This window comes from Suricata suricatta, chromosome 7, assembly GCF_006229205.1.
Source record: "Suricata suricatta isolate VVHF042 chromosome 7, meerkat_22Aug2017_6uvM2_HiC, whole genome shotgun sequence".
Lineage (NCBI taxonomy): Eukaryota > Metazoa > Chordata > Mammalia > Carnivora > Herpestidae > Suricata > Suricata suricatta.
Window position 1 is genome coordinate 101,211,683 of NC_043706.1, and position 19,689 is coordinate 101,231,371.

General features: G+C 38.5%; 1 protein-coding gene across 1 annotated transcript in view; it reads right to left on the bottom strand.

Moving 5' to 3' along the window:
• Positions 1-16,062: 16,062 nt before the first annotated feature.
• Positions 16,063-19,689, bottom strand: part of VGLL2 (vestigial like family member 2) — a 32,828-nt gene continuing 29,201 nt past the window's right edge. The window contains exon 4 of the mRNA XM_029943215.1: positions 16,063-16,235. Coding sequence (XP_029799075.1) covers positions 16,063-16,235 — 173 coding nt within the window. The remainder of the gene's footprint in view (positions 16,236-19,689) is intronic.

A 19,689-nucleotide genomic window follows, 5' to 3' on the forward strand; every position in this document is an offset into this window, starting at 1 on the left:
CTTGCCCAAGAAGCATATGTAGAGTAACAAGAGAAAATGCCCAGAACATAATGCCAAGTGATCCAAACATTTAAGACATGGTAGCAGAAGAGGCCCCTGGAAAGGAAATTGAGATAAAGAGGAAACTGACTTCATAGAGCTTATTGGCTAGTGGGGAAGACTACCTTAAAAATTAATCTGCATGGCCAACAGGCACATGAAATGATGCTCAGAGTCACTCATCATCAGGGAAATACAAATCAAACCACACTGAGATACCACCTCACACCAGAGTGGCTAAAATGAACAAATTAAGGAACTATAGATGCTGGCAAGGATGTGGAGAAACAGGCACTCTCCTACACTGTTGGTGGGAATGTAAACTGGTACAGCCACTCTGGAAAACAGTGTGGAGGTTCCTCAAAAAACTATCGATAGAACTCCCCTATGATCCAGCAATAGCACTGCTAGGGATCTACCCAAGGGATACAGAAGTGCTTCTGCATAGGGGCACATGTACCCCAATGTTCATAGCAGCACTTTCAATAATAGCCAAATCCTGGAAAGTGCCTAAATGTCCATCAACTGATGAATGGACCAAGAAGATGTGGTTTATATATTGATGGAGTACTACATGGCAATGAAAAAGAATGAAATCTGGCCATTTGTAGCAAAGTGGATGGACCTCGAGGGTGTCATGCTAAGCGAAATAGGTCAGGCGGAGAAGAACAGATACCATATGTTTTCACTCATAGGTCTAACAGGAGAAACCTAACAGGGGACCATGGGAAGGGGAAAGGGAAGAGAAAGAGTTAGGGAGAGGGAGTGAGGCAAATCATGAGAGACTCTTGAATACTAAAAACAAACTAAGGGCTGAAGAGGGAGGGGGGCAGGGGAAGGGGAATGATGGTCATGGAGAGGGGCACTTGTGGGGAAGAGCACTGTGTGTTTTATGGAAACCAAGTTGGTAATAAACTATTTAAAACATTTAAAACATTTAAAAAATTAATCTGCAAACAAGCAGATGGTGCTATGCCAGTGAGTGTTTGGGGTGGAAAAAGTTGTTATGGAAACAAGGACATCAAATTCAATGTGGGGAAGGGGATAGGGGCATTAGGAAAGAGAGTCTGAAAAGTAGTTACAGTAATATACCTAGCAGATGAGCTGAAGTTAGTGAAGATAGAGGAAAACTAAGAGAGTGTGGTGTTATAGAAGCCATCAGAAAAGAACATTTCAAAAAGGAGAGCATGATATTAATTGAATGCTGCTGAGAGATCAAATAAAATAAGGATGAAAATGTGCCCATTGGTTTTAGCAATAAGGTCCCTGAGCCTTGTCAAAAGTGGTTTAGTGGACTAAAAATCCTTTTCCTTCATTCCGATATGTAATAAAACTATGAAGATTTGATTCACAAAAGATACCTGACAAAACCTTTCTCAATTATTCATCCATATATTTCCTCATGCATATAATTAGAAATACAAAGGGGCTTTAAAACATGTTGTTTTGAACCCAGAATATTTAAATGTTGTCTTTCTTTATTATTCACTACTGAGTAGAATTAAGTCCTCTAAATGATAAAATATGAAGATACTTTCTTGCAGGGAGAAGGTATCTTCAGCCTGAAGAGCAGTAGTGTTGGCCACCTTCCCGTGTGTACCCATCCTAGAAACCTGGCCATAGAAAGCACAAGCTCAAAAGAAATTGGATGGATCACAACTATATCTGAGAGGGAAGAATCAAGCTAGCATGACCAGAGAGAATGGTTTCCTTAACTATAAAGTTGTTATATTTGGAGGAGAAGAGAGATATTATGTGGTTGGTTTGGTTTGGTTTATCTTTTGTTTGTGTTTTGGTCCTGGTTTTAAGTATTGTATAATGCAAAGAACAACACCCTAATGGTTGCCTAAGCCAGAGCGCCTGCACAGGTGATCAAGAGTTCTGTGTCTTCAGGTTTCCTCTGGACTTATAACAGCTCCACCTCTCAGTAATGTTCAGTTATGTGCCTCCTATACTAAAACATCCACTTCTCCATTTAATCCCCAAGCTTCCATCAAAAAGCAAAGTACCCACCACCCCCTCCAACCTTTATTGTACTTATATTTTCTTCACATCACTCTCTTCATCAATCACCACCCAGACATTTTTGAATATCTCATCTCCAACATCACTAAAACCAGAGTGATAATTTCCCTCTAAATTCCTCAATAGAAGGCATGTGTGAGTTAATCACTCACTATCATATAAATACCTCTTCTACTATCATCTCAAAAGTGCTATTAATTTATTTTTTGTTGTTTCATTTTCCATGAACTTTTTTCTTTCTTCCAAATAGATGCTATGCTTTTTGATGGGAGAGACAATCTGATTCATCTCTGAATCCTCCACAATACAACACCCATAAAGTGGGTGGTCAAAAAACATTGACTGCAATGTTTGGAAAAGTATGTGTGGGTAGTTCAGTAGTTTAAACATTCAGCTCTTGATTTTGGCCCAGGTCATGATCTCATGGTTGGTGGAATCAAGCCCCGTTATGGGCTCTGCACTGACAGCATGGAGCCTTCTTGGGGTTCTCTCTCTCCCTCTCTCTCTGTCCTTCCACTGCTCATGCTCTCTCTCCCCCTCTTTCAAAATAAATAAATAAACTTAATAAATAAATAAATAAATAAATAAATAAATAAATAAATAAATGTAAGGCATTGTGGTTACTCTCCCTTGGTTTACTTTTGATGACAATCCCACTTCTATCAGATATTTGTCAAATAAGAGAGAATCCTATCATTCGCAGACTTTAAATACATTCCTCCCATGATGCAAAAGACTTCAAAACTTTGAAATTTTTAAGAATCATGAAATTAACATTAATTCAGAAGATATGGGCATATATATTCACTCTTGCTCTTTACCATTCTTGTCAATAGTTTATTGCTCCTTCTAAAACTCTCCTCCAACTAAACAAGACCATTTACAGAATTGGGCTGCTGTGATAATAGCAGAAGGTCGGAAGCTAGAATGCAGTTTAGTTAGCCGGTCTAATCTAGTGAAAATTTTGTATAATAGAAACAAACTGCTAAGATCCATGTGACTGATATTAATCTTTCTTAAATAGATCTGATCTTTCTTAAATAGATGTCTCTTCTTTGTTGGAGACAAGCATGTCTTGTCACAATTAGACTGCCTAATTTTAGCTCCAACTAGGTTTTGCTTAGCCACCAAGCTCCAAATCCAGGCCAGAAATAGGGAGAAGAGTGATGGTCATTTGTTTAACAAAATCCCAGGCATTGGGCCAACACACATTGGAGCTAGGGTGGAATTTCTTGCCCTGTGAAAATGCAGTGCTAAATCTTCCTCTCTCTCTTCACTCTTTCTCTACAAGTGGATCTCCCCTGTACAGTGAGCTGAGCTGTCACCTGAAACTAATGAGGAAGATGTATCTTTCAGCAATCTGAGCTACAGTCAAAAGTGTGTGACCTATCAGCCTTGACATGCCAACTTGGACCAAGATTTCTGGAATGGTTGAAAAAAGTATTTTAATATGGCTTCTCTTGGTAGACTATTTCATCAATGACTTCTCAAATTTCACAGAATACATCTTTTAAGTCCTTGGATATCCTCAGATACAACACATAGTACATTTTTCACTGTTTGAAATGAACTCCTTATTCTTCCTCTTTCACTCACTCTCTTTCATGTGGACTTTATTTTGTACATGAAGTATGATCCTGCATATTCACATCTCTCTTTTGTTCTCTTGATTACCAAGAGTAATTGAAAAATATTTACTTAGGAAATTACTTATAAGTTTATAAATGTAACTCATACTTTGTAGATATCTAAGTTTGGCTATATGTTCATAACCCCTCTTACTTTCTGAGGCCTTATACTTTTTCATAGAAAATTTGCTATATGTTAAATCATCTAGAGAATGAAAGTAAAAATAGCATATTTATAAATTCGAGAGGGTTTTCCTTAGGACTGATGCCATAGAAGACTTGAGAAAGAACATATAAAGAACAGAAATAATCTCAAGGACCAGAGAAGACAGAGAAGGACTTGACCTCATTTAGCATAAAATCCTTAGGTCGTTTTCAGAAGAATTTTTTGTGATTATTAGTTACCTATAGTTGCCAAAATCAGAGTTGACAGATATTACAACTAACAACAGTATTTTAAGACTAATGAAATTTCTGAACTCTAATAAAACATTTTACTCTAGGGAAACTCTTAAGGCATGTTAACCGTGCCTCACTCAGGGAGATATATGACCTTCACATTGGATTTAGAAAAACAGACTCGGGTTCTCCTTTATATACAAAGGGCATAGGCCTTAAAAACTGTTTTTCCTGTCTTGGTAGAAATGGATTTGCCATGATCCTTCCTTCTTATCTGTTGCCCATTGTGACCTAGACACTGAAGGTAAGGGACCCCACATCTCACTACAGACCTAAGTCATCCCCATCTACCTCATTCCCCAAAATGAGCTTCTGTGACACAGCTAATTAATTTAGTAAACCATACAATTAGACCAATTACACCACTGACTGACTAATTAGCTGGTAGATGGAGAGGATCCAAGGACATGTCTAATGATCCAAACTTTAGTATTAAGGAAGATTCTTTCCATTACATTAAGCTACTTTGTTAAATATTTGATTATCATTATTTTTGACACAAAGATAAATCCTAAAAGCTTATTTGGAGGTTCTGGAAGGGAAGAATAATATTTTTACAATTCTTGGTCAAAAAACATTCCTTCTCTCTCCATGAAGGCCATTCTCTGAGAATAAGGATGTATCTTGAAGAGGAACATTAAGTTCCTGGGACTCAACTTGCTCTCTCCTGCCTCTGGGCCTTTGCACCTGGCATCCCTTCCACTTTTGATGCTGCACTCTTTTCTCCTCCTGGATCCTGCCCTTTTGTCTGGCTAAATTCAACTAATCCCTCAGATTTTAGATTCTAAAGTGTCACTTCTCCAGTAATAAAGCAATGAGAGGGCAAGGACACTCGCTAATCAACTGGAAAAAACTGGATTGTTCCATCAACCAAATTATCAGCATCTCCCTATTACTCCTTTTGTTGACTGGTATTCTCTTCAATACTCTGCTTAAGCCTATACCTAAACACCTAAAATATAGAAAGCACAATACTAAGTTAGAGAAATAGAGTCTTTGCCTTCAAGGGGAGCAGTCCAGCAAAAGCAAGAAAGATACAAATAGCTGATGACAGCACAAAATAGTAAAGCTATATATAACCATTGTAATGTGCAAGTGCTGCAGGAATACAGTATTTTTATAGGTTGAGCTGAGTGTGAAAGGGTGAATAGAATTTTAATCATTGAGAGGGCAGGAAGGTGATTCTAAGCTGAAGGAACAGCATAACCAAAGGAATGACAAGAAAGGAGGACACTGTGGGTTCAAATATTGGAAAGAAGTGTGTTAGGTACCTGATAAGAGGTGAGTGATGGAGAGGGGTGAGCAAGATCAGCTACATATTTTCTGGAGACCAAAATATGAAACAGTATGTAATTTGTACTGCATAAAATGAAACCATAAGGCCCTTGGTTCAAACAGCAGGGAGAAAAGTGAAGTTAAAGGTATTAAAATACAAAGCCTTTTTGTTCAAAAAAGAAAGTAAAGGAGTAATAGTGATATATGACTAATAAAGACCTATAAATAACAAAAAAATTCTGTCTTTTGGTGTCATAATTTTATATGATACACTGAATAATACTTTGTTAGTGTGATATCTTAGTTTCTGGCTCATTTGTCTACAAATTCCTTTGTAAGGAAAAAGAATCTGTATTTTTAGGAACTTGATTTCCAAACTATTTAATTAAAAACAATGTCAGTGGCTCTTAGCTAATACAAGATCATGAGTAATTTTTGATAGTTTTTAATTTTCAAAATGATCTATACAGGAATCGTTAAGGATGTTTGCTAGGCTGTGACAACATTGGGATTCATTTATGGTCAATTATTAAAAAATATAAACTTTAGTACATCTAGAGCTGATGACTCTTACAGAAAAACTTTTTAAGACTTAAGTTTTTATACAAATCAATTTCACTTAAATCTGAATTTAATTTTAAATGTAAATTTATACAATGGTATTTTAATATTTCCTCTGACATTTCCTGAAAATTGTGTAGGTTGTATAAGCAACTAAAAATAGCTTCATGATTTGCATATAACTCAAAATACTTATTTCTGTATTCCATCTCTGTGTCTTTAATTACAAAGAAAAATTGATCTGAAAATTGTCTTCGTTTTAATGCTTCATGTGAAGTGTCATATGAAAATAGCATTTTTTTCCTATCAAATGATATCATCTTTAAATATAATTTTTATTTGCTTTGCAATGTGCAGTTTTAAAAATCAGAAATTCAAAACTCTGAATTCTAATTTAATAGAAGAATTCTAATAAATCCCTGATATGCTCTAAAGTAATATACAAAGTTTTGGCTTTGTAATAATTTACTGATGAGGTTGACTGCCCCATCTCCGGAGTTCTTGACACTGCACTCAGGCTGGGGAGTTCATATTTGTGCAGATGCACAGAGATGAGCCCCAGGGATGGACAAGAAAACACCACCACCACCGCCCCCCGTGGAGATACAGGCATTGATCCCATGCGAAGTCCCCTCTATCTCCCAAAGCAGCCACTGCTGCCACTGCTCTGCCTATACTTCTACTGCCTCCCTTGCCACTACAAATCTGGATCCAGATTCTAATTCTGGAGGCCCCCTTGGGGACTCAGGCCATCCCAGACTGTCTCAGGTACATGCATGACAGAAGATCAAGCCAACTGCTTGGCCATTCATTGAGTGGATCTGAGCCCACACACATGCAAGATGCAGCCTCACTGCTCATACCCTCACTCTATGGTTATGTGTGACCTTACTTACAAAACACAAGTTCAAAGATAAAACTATTAAGAATTTCAAGTCCATAAAAGAGCATTAAACCAAAGGTGGGGTCCCTTTTGAGAGCAAGGCCCTGGATGACTATATAGGAGCTGACTGCTTAGGAAGCCTGCCTAGAGGATGAGGAATTCAAAGTAGAAAAGAAAATCTTTAAAAATAATATGGAGACACATTTTTGAAGTTCTTTGAATATCTTAAGAAAGAGCACTAAAGATTTTAAAGTGGGAAAAGTACATTAAATTTGTATTTTAGAAAGATCACTCTGGTGTCTAATCAGATAATAAGACCAGCAAATCAGCTAAAAAAATTTATATAATCTGGGCAAGCAATTTTGAAAGACTGGATTTAGGAGTAGTAACAGATTTAAGGAAAACCATATTGTTTTGGCTACTAAATATGTGCTAGACACTTTACAAACATTATTTCCAACCTTTTAATAACCTCTAATGTGTATATTATGCTGATTTTGCAACTGAGGCAGCTAAAACCATTGGAGTCTAGTTACCTAAGGTCACACAGTAAGTACAGCAAAGCCAGCATCAAGCCCTGCGTATACCCTCCTCTCACTGGGCAACATCTCTTCTGAGCTCACAGAGAATGCCCTAGAATATGGTGACCGATCTATGCAAAACTTCAGGGAGAGGAAACAGTCAAAGATTGTTAAAATTTTCCCCTCTCCATTCTACAGCCTGGAAAGTCCTCCCAGCTACCTATGTTTATTTCATGTGTATTTCAAACAATCCTATAAATTTAAGAAGACCAAGGTCTAAATTATATATTCCTTCCAGGTCATATGTGCATAATGCCTAATACAAAGCTGGAATTCTATAAATATTACTTTCTTTTCCTTACTACTTCTCCAGTAATGGTCTCACAGTGCTCAAGTTTGATTTGGTTTGATTGGGCTTTTCCTTTTCTTTCCTACCATGCTTATACCACACCTAACCCCATCAAACTCCAATGATTGTAAACTTGCCCGAAAGGCAATCAGAAATGTGTGAATTTTCCACGTTTAGGAGACGTTACCCCTCTTTCAGTTCAGAAATAGCATATGGGACAGAGTTGGGCATGGTTGGGAGAAATGAAAGAGATAAGGATGTAAATGAGTGAGGTGATTAGCACCCAGGCATCATCCAATGAATGTCAACAGCCCGTCAGCCACAAGAGAAGGATCTTTAAAGAGCTCTTCTATTATCTATTACAGAGCAGTTGAGAACTCTTGCACAATGAACATCCTCAGGCTGCACACAGGGAAACAAAGTCACAGCCTTATTCTGAAAGTCACTATGCATTCATCAACCAACAAAAAGATATTGGATGTCTACTATGACAAAGACACCATTCTTGATATTTCCCATCCATTTAGCCATTAAGGTCTTAGAAATTAGTAATGTTGAAATATATTATATTTGGTCATATATGTAAAAACTAAGAGAATGAGACTCTTTGAATGATTTCATCAGGTCTTGGGCCAGTGCTCTACAACTCATGGCATTTAGTTACTTTCAGTTTAGGTACAGGACAGAAATTATTTTAGAAACTATTCAAATGACCATTCGATTTCCTGTTGTACTATTCCTTGTGAAATTATTCTGTAAGAAGTGAATATTGATCAGGTTATCCATTTCCCAAGATTAAAACAAAATTCAATGGTATGTTCAAGTCCATATAACAGACATTTATTGGTGGGGGAGGGACATCCACATTTGCTGAGCAATAACCTTGCAGCCTACACTAAGAAGCCCCTGGACACATGTCCTCATTTAATTTCACAATGACTATTATTACCTCCATTTTACAGAAGAGGAAATTGAGATTCAGAGAGGTGAAGTAACTGACCACATACCACAGCACTAGTACAGAGTTGAGACAAAATTTGATTTGCTCTATTTAGTTTCAAGTGACCTCCAAATGTCAGAGGTCAGAACTTGTGCAGCTATACACAATTTACTCCAAGTCATTAACTAGAACAAAAAGCTAGCACATAAGTGTAAATCTGTCCCAATCCAAATACATGGTCTTATTATCCAAGTCAGGCTTCATGCCATCTATTTCTACTTTTTATAATAGCTTTATTGTGCCATAATTTATAAACCATACGATTTGCCAATTTGAACTATATAATTCAGTGATTTTCAGTATATTCACAGTTATACATCCATCACCACAATCAGTTTTAGAACACTTTCATCATCCAAAAAGAAACCTTAGCAGTCATTCCCAATTTCTACACAAATCCCCTCAAACCTAGCCATCTATTTCTTTAGTGATACTTATTCTCCTTCAGAGCTAGTCACTGTGCTACAAATAATATAAACCAAATAATGTATGCTCCCTGGGGTTTGAGTAAAATGAAAGTCACAGAACTTAACTATCATTTTCATAACAGGTTATCAAGGTACATCAGCTTTTGTAGTAAACTGGGAAATCATTGTTTCCGCCCCTGATAATCCAGGCAAACTGAGAAATAGCATGAATTAGCTTGAGTTAAACAGGTGACTACAGTTGTGCCCTGTATACTCTGCTTAGCAACAACTGTCTGGTCTTCCAATGATGAAAGAGCCCTGGGAGCTGAGTACTGACTCGGTGGAATGTGTGGAGCGCTGGGTGTGCAGGGTGCTGGAAGGCCGAAGATTAAGGAGGGCTGGCAAGCGTGGGCTGGAAAGAGAGGACAGCACTGAAAGACATGTGTGTGTCCTGTGCAGGAGGAAAGTGCACCACACAGAAGGATCGGAAGGACCAAGTAGAGCCAAAGGACACCAGGTTGATCTTTTGAAAGGTGGACTAGAATTGTGGGAAGTATCCAAACCCTAAGGCAAACATCTGGGTACATGCCTTCAATTCACTACCTAACTTCTCATTTCTCACCAGCCCTTGTGGGAATGTCTCAATTATTTTCATACCTATTGGATCCCATGTCTCATTGTGGCATACCTTCTCCTGCTGATCTCTTACAGCCCTGAATAACACCCCTGCCTCATCATCCTGCCCGCTCTACCCATTTCTTCCTCATCTCTCAGGGGCTCCCCTCAGTTACACGGGCATGGTGGCCGCAGCAGGCCTCCAGCCGGCTCTGACAGACAACCTCGGGCTGCAGTGCTTGAGCCTGCATGTTAGGCAGGTCCTCTCTTCAAATGAGAGCCTGCAAAAATGACCTCCGCACATTACCGTAATCCCAACACCTAGAAACAACCACCTCTAACATCTTAGTGATTTTCTTCCAGGCATCTTATATATATACAAGATTTTATTTATATGTACATAATTCTATATATACATATAACACATATGACATATATTGAATTGTAAGAAGCTATAACTGTATGTACATATCTATATCTATAGACAGTTCTATGTCTTTTTTCATTTAAGATTATATAATCAGCATTTTCTTATGTCAATGGATATTCTTAGGAAACAAGATTTTTTTAAACAGCTAAATGACATTTCATCTCATAAATACAACTCAAGCATTTTCCTATGGCTAGACATTTGAATTTCTCAGATTTTTATCAAAGTAACACCATAATAAATATTTTGTACATAAATTTAGCTGTGCATTTATGTTTATTCTTATAAAATAATAACAGATAACTTTACCAGTTTCTTATTTTCTGGGAAACTCTGAGCTAAATGCTCTACATGTGTATTATCTCATTTAACTTTCACAAAAGTCTCTGAGGCGGGTTCTATTATAATCTGCATTTTACATATGATGGGTGTCATAGAGAAGTAAACTGCCCAATCTCAGGAAGGATGATAACAGAGGAGTCAATATTCAAATGCAACAGCTGTACCCCAAGGTCTGCTCTAACTTCAAAGACAATTACATGGAATGAAAGACTGGAGATTTTATTTGTGTGTTTGCTACATAAGAGAAATTCCCGAAGGTAATAGATGGAAAGTCCAAACTGCACAGAGCAATATTAAATGAAAAATAAAATACCTTCCTCCCCAGTCTGACTCCCTACAAGTGGTAGTTAAACCTTCCTCCTCCTTCCTCCTCCTTGTCCCCCACTCCTCTTCTTTTAGTTGTTGTTTGCTGATTACCATAATTTCCAATAAAGTAGAAACTTTTGGACAAGTAGTTGATTATTTAATTGAAAAAGTCAGTTAACATGGAGAATTATAATAAACAACTTGTACACACCATCGATGCATGCCTGAGGTCTTTTCTTCTACTGGAGGCAAACCTGCCAGTTTGAATGTTACATGGCCTGTCATATGTCAACCACAATGGGAATGCCTCATCTATGATTTCTAGGCTTCATTTCTTTAACGTAGGGTGAAAAGTTGAAACGACTGGCAAAGCAACTGTATGCAGAATCACTGTGAGCTGTTTTTCATTTTCTTTTTTCTTAATTTTTTTAATTTTTCTATATTTTTGAGAGAGAGAGTGTGTGTAAGCAGGAGAAGGGCAGAGAGAGAGGGAGACACAGAATCCAAAGCAGGCTCCAGGCTCCAAGCCATCAGCACAGAGCCCAATGCGGGGCTCAAACTTACTGACTGTGAGATCATGATCAAGCTGAAGTAGGATGCCCAAGCAACTGAGCCATCCAGGTGCCTCTGTTTTTCATTTTCTTCCAATCTTTTAATATTGCCTCCCCATACCTAATTCAATTCCAGTCTTTGTAGTGACTTGCCTTTCACAAAGCATTCAACATAGCATTTTCAAAGTATTCAATTGAATTTTCAAATGAAAATACCTCTTATCACACACATATTTTATTACTTAACTTAAAATTTAAGTTACATAATGGACAGTATGCACTTCATAATATGTATTTATATAATAGTTGTATTAGCCTTCTAGGGCTGCCATAACAAAAACCACAGATGGGGTGGCTTCAACAACAAAAATTTTCCCCATTTCTGGATGCTAGAAGCCCAAGATCAAAGGGCCATCAGTTTTAGCTTTTGGTGAGACTTCTCATCCTTGTTTGTAGACAGTTGCCTCCTGGCTGTGTCTTCACATGGCCTCTTTTCTGTAGATCTGCTTCTGCCTTTTCTTCCTATAAGGACACCAGTCCTATTGGCTTAGGGCCCTGCCCTTACGGACTCATTTAGTCTTAATTAATTTCCTAAAAGCCTTATCTCCAAATACAGTCACATTGGGGGGTCAGGGCCTCAACATATGAATTTGGTGAGGGAGACATATTACCATCCATAACAATAACATATGTATTTCACATGTAGGTATGGGATTTTCTCATCATGTTTGGTAATAAATAGGTGTGGGACAATACAACAGACTCTCGGGTAAGTTTACAAATCAGTACATAAGCGTGAAAGGGCAGAGATATCTAGGGAGTGGCCAACTTACCATCAGTCAGTCTGTTAGAAAAGAAATGGAGAGCATTGCTCAGCCAACCAAATGAGGTCATTTACGGGAATATCTGCAGTTTTATGCTTATATTTTTTTCAATATGTCAACTTTTAAAAGTTCCTAGTGTCTCCAATAAGCCCTATTCTATGTTTCTCCTCCCCCTCCTCCCTCCTTTTGCTACTAATATTATTTCAATTCTTCTGTTATTTTCCTTCATAACTTAACACTTGAAATTCTATTTCTTGTTTCATTAATTTTAGAGAATATATCTTGACACCATAATCTGCCAGAGGAGCAAATTAGTGCCCTTACAATTGCCTCCACACTTCCCCCCATCTCCATGTCCCAACCTCTAAAAACTATATTATTATTTTTACAATGTCTGGGTTTCTAATATTTGTTTTCCAATCTGCAACTGTACTTAACTCATAAGTGTTTATATAATGATTCTAAAAATTGGGGGAAAAATAAGCGTTAAGAACTTGTAAGCATTAACAGCAAAAACAATAGTATGGTTGGACCCTGAGAGAAGGAAATGGCAATTCTATCTCCATAAATCTGTGCTGCTTAAGGAAGAATGATACAAATCTTACATGCGAAGGGATCTTCATTTCTTATATCCATCCAGTGTGACAGAAAAAGGTAACAGATGCTGTTCTGATTCATATTCTGCTTTGAAAGCCTCTTTTTTTCCCCATAATATTTTATTGTCAAATTGTTTTCCATACAACACCCAGTGCTCTTCCCCTTAAGTGCCCTCCACCATCACCACCACCTCTTTCCTCTTTACCCCCTCCCCCTTGCCCCTCAACCCTCAGTTCATTCTCAGCATTCAATAGTCTTTCAAGAGAGACCTAATGGAGAACCAGGGGGAATGGAGGAGAGAGAGAGAGTTGGGGAGAGAGAGGGATGCAAAACTTGAAAGCCTCTTTTTATTTTAAAATCGTCTATGATATTCTCTTTATTTTCAATGTTCTAATATGGAATGATGATGTGTCTAAAGGTGAATCTTTTTTCCATTCATCCAGCTCAGTAGGCAGTGGAATGTTTTCAATCTAAATATTTGCATGCTTCAAGTCTGAGAACCTTTTTCTATTTTTTTAATTACTTTAATTACTTTCTTTCCTTTTTTCTCCTTCCACAGTGGTCGATAACATGGAGTCGAGCATTATCTAATTGTGTGGCTTATTTGTGCCCCCTAGCCCTGCTCATGCCCAAGCCAAGATGTACCAGTTCCATTTTATAATGAATTCTGCTAGGCATTCCTGACTTTGTAATTTGGCAAATTTGACAAAATGCAGTTCATGATGGGCAGTTCTAGCCCAATGGTCATTTTATGTCTCATGGACAGGTGGTGCTCCATCTCTCCCAGGGCTCAGTAGCATATCAGAAGTGATATTTGAAAGATGCCAGAATCTTATGTGCCTGTAATGCGATTTTTCTGTTGAGTTTGACTGTAAACTGCACATGGTATCTTTTCTGACTACTGATACATCTAATAGAGTCTGCCAAGTTGTATGGCCCAATAGGCAGAGCTGCTTACAATATAGCCTGGACCTGCTTAAAGCCTTTTTCTCTTCTAGGCCCCCCTCTAACAGTATGGAACTTGTTATCTCCAGAACCTAAAAGGAATTCAAGACATTGTCTTTCTTCCTTAGTGGGAGGAGATACAAAATCCAATATTTTTTTTCTCTATCTTGGAGAGGTTGCTCCAGCAAGCCCCACATTGGACTTCTAAAAAGTTCGGTAATGTGGCATGCTCCTCCATCTTCATAGGGTTTATCATTGCTCACCCTCAGGAGCACAACTGCACTTCAGGCTTCTTGCTGATCTGGTCTGATTAAACTGCTGTTTTCAATACAGTGAACTATGTAACTAATGTTCTATGGGGTTTCAGGATGGCTTGGATCCCTTCAGACTAAAGTATAAAAGAAAACAGAGAATTAATAGCCTGGGGCTGATATTAGCTCCAGGCTATGTTAATTCTCTGCTTTCTATGTAATATGTATTATGCTAATCAAAGTAAGTCAGTCAGAGAAAAAAAATATCATATAATTTCCCTCATATGTGAAATTTAAGAAACAAATGTTTATCAGCAATAGCCAAATTATGGAGAGACCAAATGTCTATTGATTGATGAATGAATAAAGAAGATGAGGTATATATATATACATACAATGAAATATTACTTGGCAATCAAAAAATGAAATCCTGCCATTTGCAACAATGTGGATGAAACCATGCTAATCAAATATGCAAATCAAAATAAATCAGTCAGAGAAAGACAAATATGTGATTTCACTCACATGTGGAATTTAAGAAACAAGACAAATAAACATAGGGGAAGGGAAGGAAAAATAAGATGAAAACAGAGAGGGAGGCAAACCATAAGGGACTCTTAAAGACAGAGAACAGACATAGGGTTGCTGGAGGGGAGGTTGGTTGGGGGTGGGCTAAATGGGTGATGGGCATTATGGAAGGAACTCGTTGGGATGAGCACTGGGTGTTCTATGTAAGTGATGAATTGCCGGGTTCTACTCCTGAAACCATTAGCTAACTTGAATTTTAAAAAGTAAAATAAACATAGTCTGGGGCTAAACTATAAATGCATGCAACTGTTCCTCCTTATCATTTCTTACAGAGACAGAAAAGATGGCCTTCACCAGATCAGTGAACACATACCATGTACCTGAGCCTGTTTACCTGCAGTGGCAAAGGTATTACATCTGATAGAGCTGATGCAGTCGATTCCATTAATTGGTGAAGTTCACTGTGACCTTCCAGAATCTACCTGGATTTTGTAGAAACCAGATTGGTGAATTAAATGAAGATAGGATGGGAACCACTATCTCTTGGTCCATCAGGTCTTTAAGGATGGCAATAATCTCTGACGTTCCCTCTAGATTCAATATCAGTTTTAATTTACTTTCTTGATCAGAGGTTTCTTTTGTCCTGTTTTATTATAATACTCTTATAGAACGTGTCAAGGAACAATTTAACAATTGTAAATACATTCCAATTGTACATCATGTGACAGGAGTTAATATCTGACCTCCACTCTAATAGAGGATTCAGGATGATGCTTCTGATCCCCTGGTAACAATGTAACCTAGGAACCTCTGTCTAACAATTCTTGGGAACTAAACATATTTTCCTTTCCCTATTGTCTGGTTACATGACTGAATAGCCATGACTTTCTTTGGAAAACGATTGAGGAAACAAATGCTATAATGCTGCAGTCCTTCCCCCTGGAGACCTGACTATTCCTTCCCCCTAATGGAGCCCGAGCCTGAAAACTAGCTCATGGCTAGAAACTGGGCAAAGATTTATGACTTTTTATTGTTCTAGTTTCCCTTGACTACCTGATCATCTATCCTTGATTTATTTTTGTTGTATAGATAGAGGAATACCCTTGATGGCTGCACAAATATCTTTCTCCTGGGAACACTGTGCTCTGTTAACCATCTTCATCATTCTCTATAGATCAGCCACCTTTGGCTGTCAGTTTGAACTTGGTGCTCATCACATTAATGGCATCCACCACTCTCTGATGGTTAAGTGACACCACCTGACTTCTGTTATTTTGGTTTTCTGGTATTTTGGTATCATATCAATTGCCATCAGTGAGTAGAGTTCTCGTATCACATCTTCTACTATTCATCTTGGCCTACAAAGGACAGCTGGATTTCCTTGATACTGATGACCCTCTCACCCATGCAGACTTTATAGCTTTGCTGGCAGCCTGTATCTAGAGTGGTCAATAAAGGAGTGTACAAGACCCAGCTTCCTCCCTCTTCAACAATTTTGAAGGGCCATCCTAGCTCCAGAGCTCCCTCTAGGATTCACTGAGGTCTTCGTTAACAACTTCATCACTCTGCCTTTTCCCTCCATTCAACACTGATTTCTTCACTCCCCAACAGGCACTGGCCCTATGAGCACTCCCCAGTAACTCCCTGAATGGGGATCTTTGCCTCAAAATCTTCTTCCCAGCAACTGATAAAGTGGACCCTAAAATGAGATTTTGGCATTGAACCAACAGCTGATTAACTAGCAAAGATGACCCCATTGTGATCCTGAGCCAACGGACTCTCCTCAGCTGAGGCAAGGATCAGAGGACTCATCTAAGAGCTATTGGGTATCAATACTATCTGAGAAACTTGGGGAATAAAAGTTTCATTTCTAGAAGAGGGATTGGGACAGTACACGAACAGCATCTACTACCTTTATGTTCTCCGATTACTCCTTTTTCATAGTAGATCACTCCTGTTTTATGTTGCAATATATTTTTTACTTTCACATAGAATGATAATTAAAAATTTTAAGAATACTCTTGCTGTTTCTTAAAGTAACTGCTTCGTTTAAAGTCAGCGACTTTTATGGACCATTTTGGTTTTGTCTTTATTTTTTCCTTTGGTATTTCTAGTTTTCCTCAAAATATAGTGTTTCTTGGTTGTTTAAGAACGAAAGACCATGGGAGCACCTGACTGGCTCAGTTGGTAGAGATTGTGACTCTTTATCTTCGGGTTGTGAATTCCAGCCCCATGTTAAGGGCAGAGTTTACTTTATAAAAAAGAACTATGTTGATTTGCGTGGGAGTCCACTGGTCTTTTATAGGTCTGTGTCCCGAGCATACCTTTATCCTAATTGGGAGCATTGACCATAAACCAATGGTGATATTAACTGGCAGGCTTCTCTTTGGATGCTCTGGAGGGGTCCACATAAGCAGTCTGGGTGCCGTCATCTTCACTGGCCAAACAAGTGATGATTTATTCTGGAGCACTAGTTCCCACTTAAAACCCTAAATTTTTCCATGTAAAGAGTTCAAATTCTTTAAAGAATAGTCTTTAGTTTTTATCCTGGGGGTAAATAGTGTTGCTACTAGTCACTATACATGTGTAGAGGAGTCCAGAATATTTTTATAGCCTTTCATATTTAATGTTAAACTGTCCTACGTAAACGCGTACCAATTTATTTGCCAACTTATTCTTACCATTTCACCACCCACTTGAAAGCACAGAGTATTACTAATTTTTAAATGTTTGCCAGTTTTATAAGTAAAATATTATATTATCATTTAATTTGGATCAAACCTTTTTATCCGTATATTGCTGAGCTCATAGTTTTCAAACCTGTGGGAAACGTAGCACAGCAAAACAAGCTGCAACATTGATAGCATTGTGTTTTTCTATTCATTTTCAAATTGAAGAGGTCACAACTAGTAAAACATGTTTATCGCTATGCCATTTAAAAAAATATTCACTTCGTAGAATACTTATAATCCATTTGAAAGGTAAATTAATCCTGCACTGTTTTACCAGTCAGGTATGATTTGTAACAATTTGTTTCCTGTCTCAAATCCTTAACATTAAGGATATATTTAGGCAGCTGTAGGAGCTATGTCATTTTTCCCAAAATAACACACGGACCCTAAACCATGCAATCAGATAATAAGGAATTACTGTGCAATGACACACTGTAAACAGACAAAATATTTCTGAATGTGAAGAGGATTTGACCTATTGAAGGAGCTGTGACATATTCATATGTTCCATCGTGACATTGCTGGGTTTCTCTTGCAAGCCTCAGCCATGATTTCTTTATTTGTCAGTCTGCAGTCAGCCTATCCTGCTCATGAGCAGGTCCTGCACTCTTCCTATTGGCCAGGGAGAGAGTGACAGATGGCAGCAGCTGTGGCCTCTGTCAGTCCCAGGCTCCACCTTCAGCCTACAGAGATCACTGATTGAAATGCATCAGAGACCACTCAGCTGTTCATTAAAGAGCCCACATAGAGGACCAAGATCTTGTGCACTTACACATGAACTGAATCTAGATGAATTTTTCTTTTGGTTTTTCTATGAACCAGACCTTCTAGATTCAGTTCATGTGTAAGTGCACAAGATGTTGGTCCTCTATGTGGGTCTTTAATGAAAAGACCATGAAGTGGGGGGGGGGGAGTTACAGAGAGGGAGAGAGGCAAACCATAAGAGACTCTCAAATAATGAGAAAAAACTGAGGGTTGTTGGGGGGTGGGGAGAGGGGAAAGTGGGTGATGGGCATGGAGGTAGGCACTTGTTGGAATGAGCACCGGGTGTTGTATGGAAACCAATTTGACAATAAATTATGTTAAAAAGAAAAATTAAATTAAAAAAAGAAAACAAATATCCAGCCCTATCCCCTTTTCCGCTCACCTACAAACACAGAGCACAAACTAGGGCCTAGTGCTGCAGGCATATCAGACACGTGTATGCAAACTGGCAATTAGTAGATCAACCTTGGTTCTTGGGAGAAAAGTAGGCAAAATGGAAATGTTCCACAAGCAGGTGTTTGCAACACTTGCCAGGTGCATCTCAGGAACTCCACAGTCACTAAATCTGGAACTAGAGTAAGGTGATAAGGAGGAAGTGGAACAAGAAACAGGCAACACCCCATGGTGCTAAGACCTCTCAGGGACCCTGGAATAAAGAGATCAGTGATTTTTAGCCAGCTGCTTCTTTGAGCATGCAGATTTTGGGGTATATACCTAGCATTAGTTTTGAGGTGATGACTGTCTGAATACTAGTATTCTGTGCATCAGGCTGAGGATCTACTGTCTTCTAAGAGCTCCAGTATTCTAAATTTGGGACCCATATTGACCCCAGGGCTCCTCCACTGAACTAGAGTATCAACAATCTCTGCAGACTGGGCGGCAGGGCTAGGCTGACAGCAGCATCTGCTACTCGTCCATCATCTCTTCTGGCCAATAGAAACAGGGCATGGTCCCTGTGGCCTGGGAAGGCCCTCATTCTGCCTCTTCAGTGGTTGTGCCAATGAAGAAGTCATTACTACTTAGGGCTGGAAAAGAAACCAAGGAAGCCTAGAGGGAATAAAAGAATGCGAGAACAGGATACAGTCAGCCAGTTGGTCACTGGAGCACATAACAGCCTCTGGGCACTCTTTCCAGATGCCTTGCATTTTTTAGTGTGCAGCAGCTTTCCCCATCCCTGCATTAGGGGAGTTCAAGGTTTCAACATTCTTGTATATTGTTGCATTTGGGAGAGTTCTAGGGATGTCTTGAGAATAAGAAAGAAATGTGGCAGCCCAAGAAGAGATTCAACATACCCTCATTGTTTTGAGATTAATTTAGGAAACTCAGGAAGGAGCTATGGGTGAATGTGTGTCTCATAGTTTCTTTCATCACTATTTTCATGTGCTGTTTCTCAAAACCCTTATGGTTATTATTAGTGACAATAATACTAGTAACATCTCCTTTCTGAGCCATGCACAGCGTTGACAAAGATTTTTCACATTCATAACTTCACCTGAAACCCTAGGAAATAAAGAAAGCATGTGGTATCATGCCCATTTTAGAGATAAAACTCCAAAAGGACAAAAAAAAAAAAAAAAAAAAAAAGACAGGAGCCCCAGGTAACAGAGCTGAGAAGAGGCCAAGACGGAACATGACCTCAGATGTTATGCTTCCAAG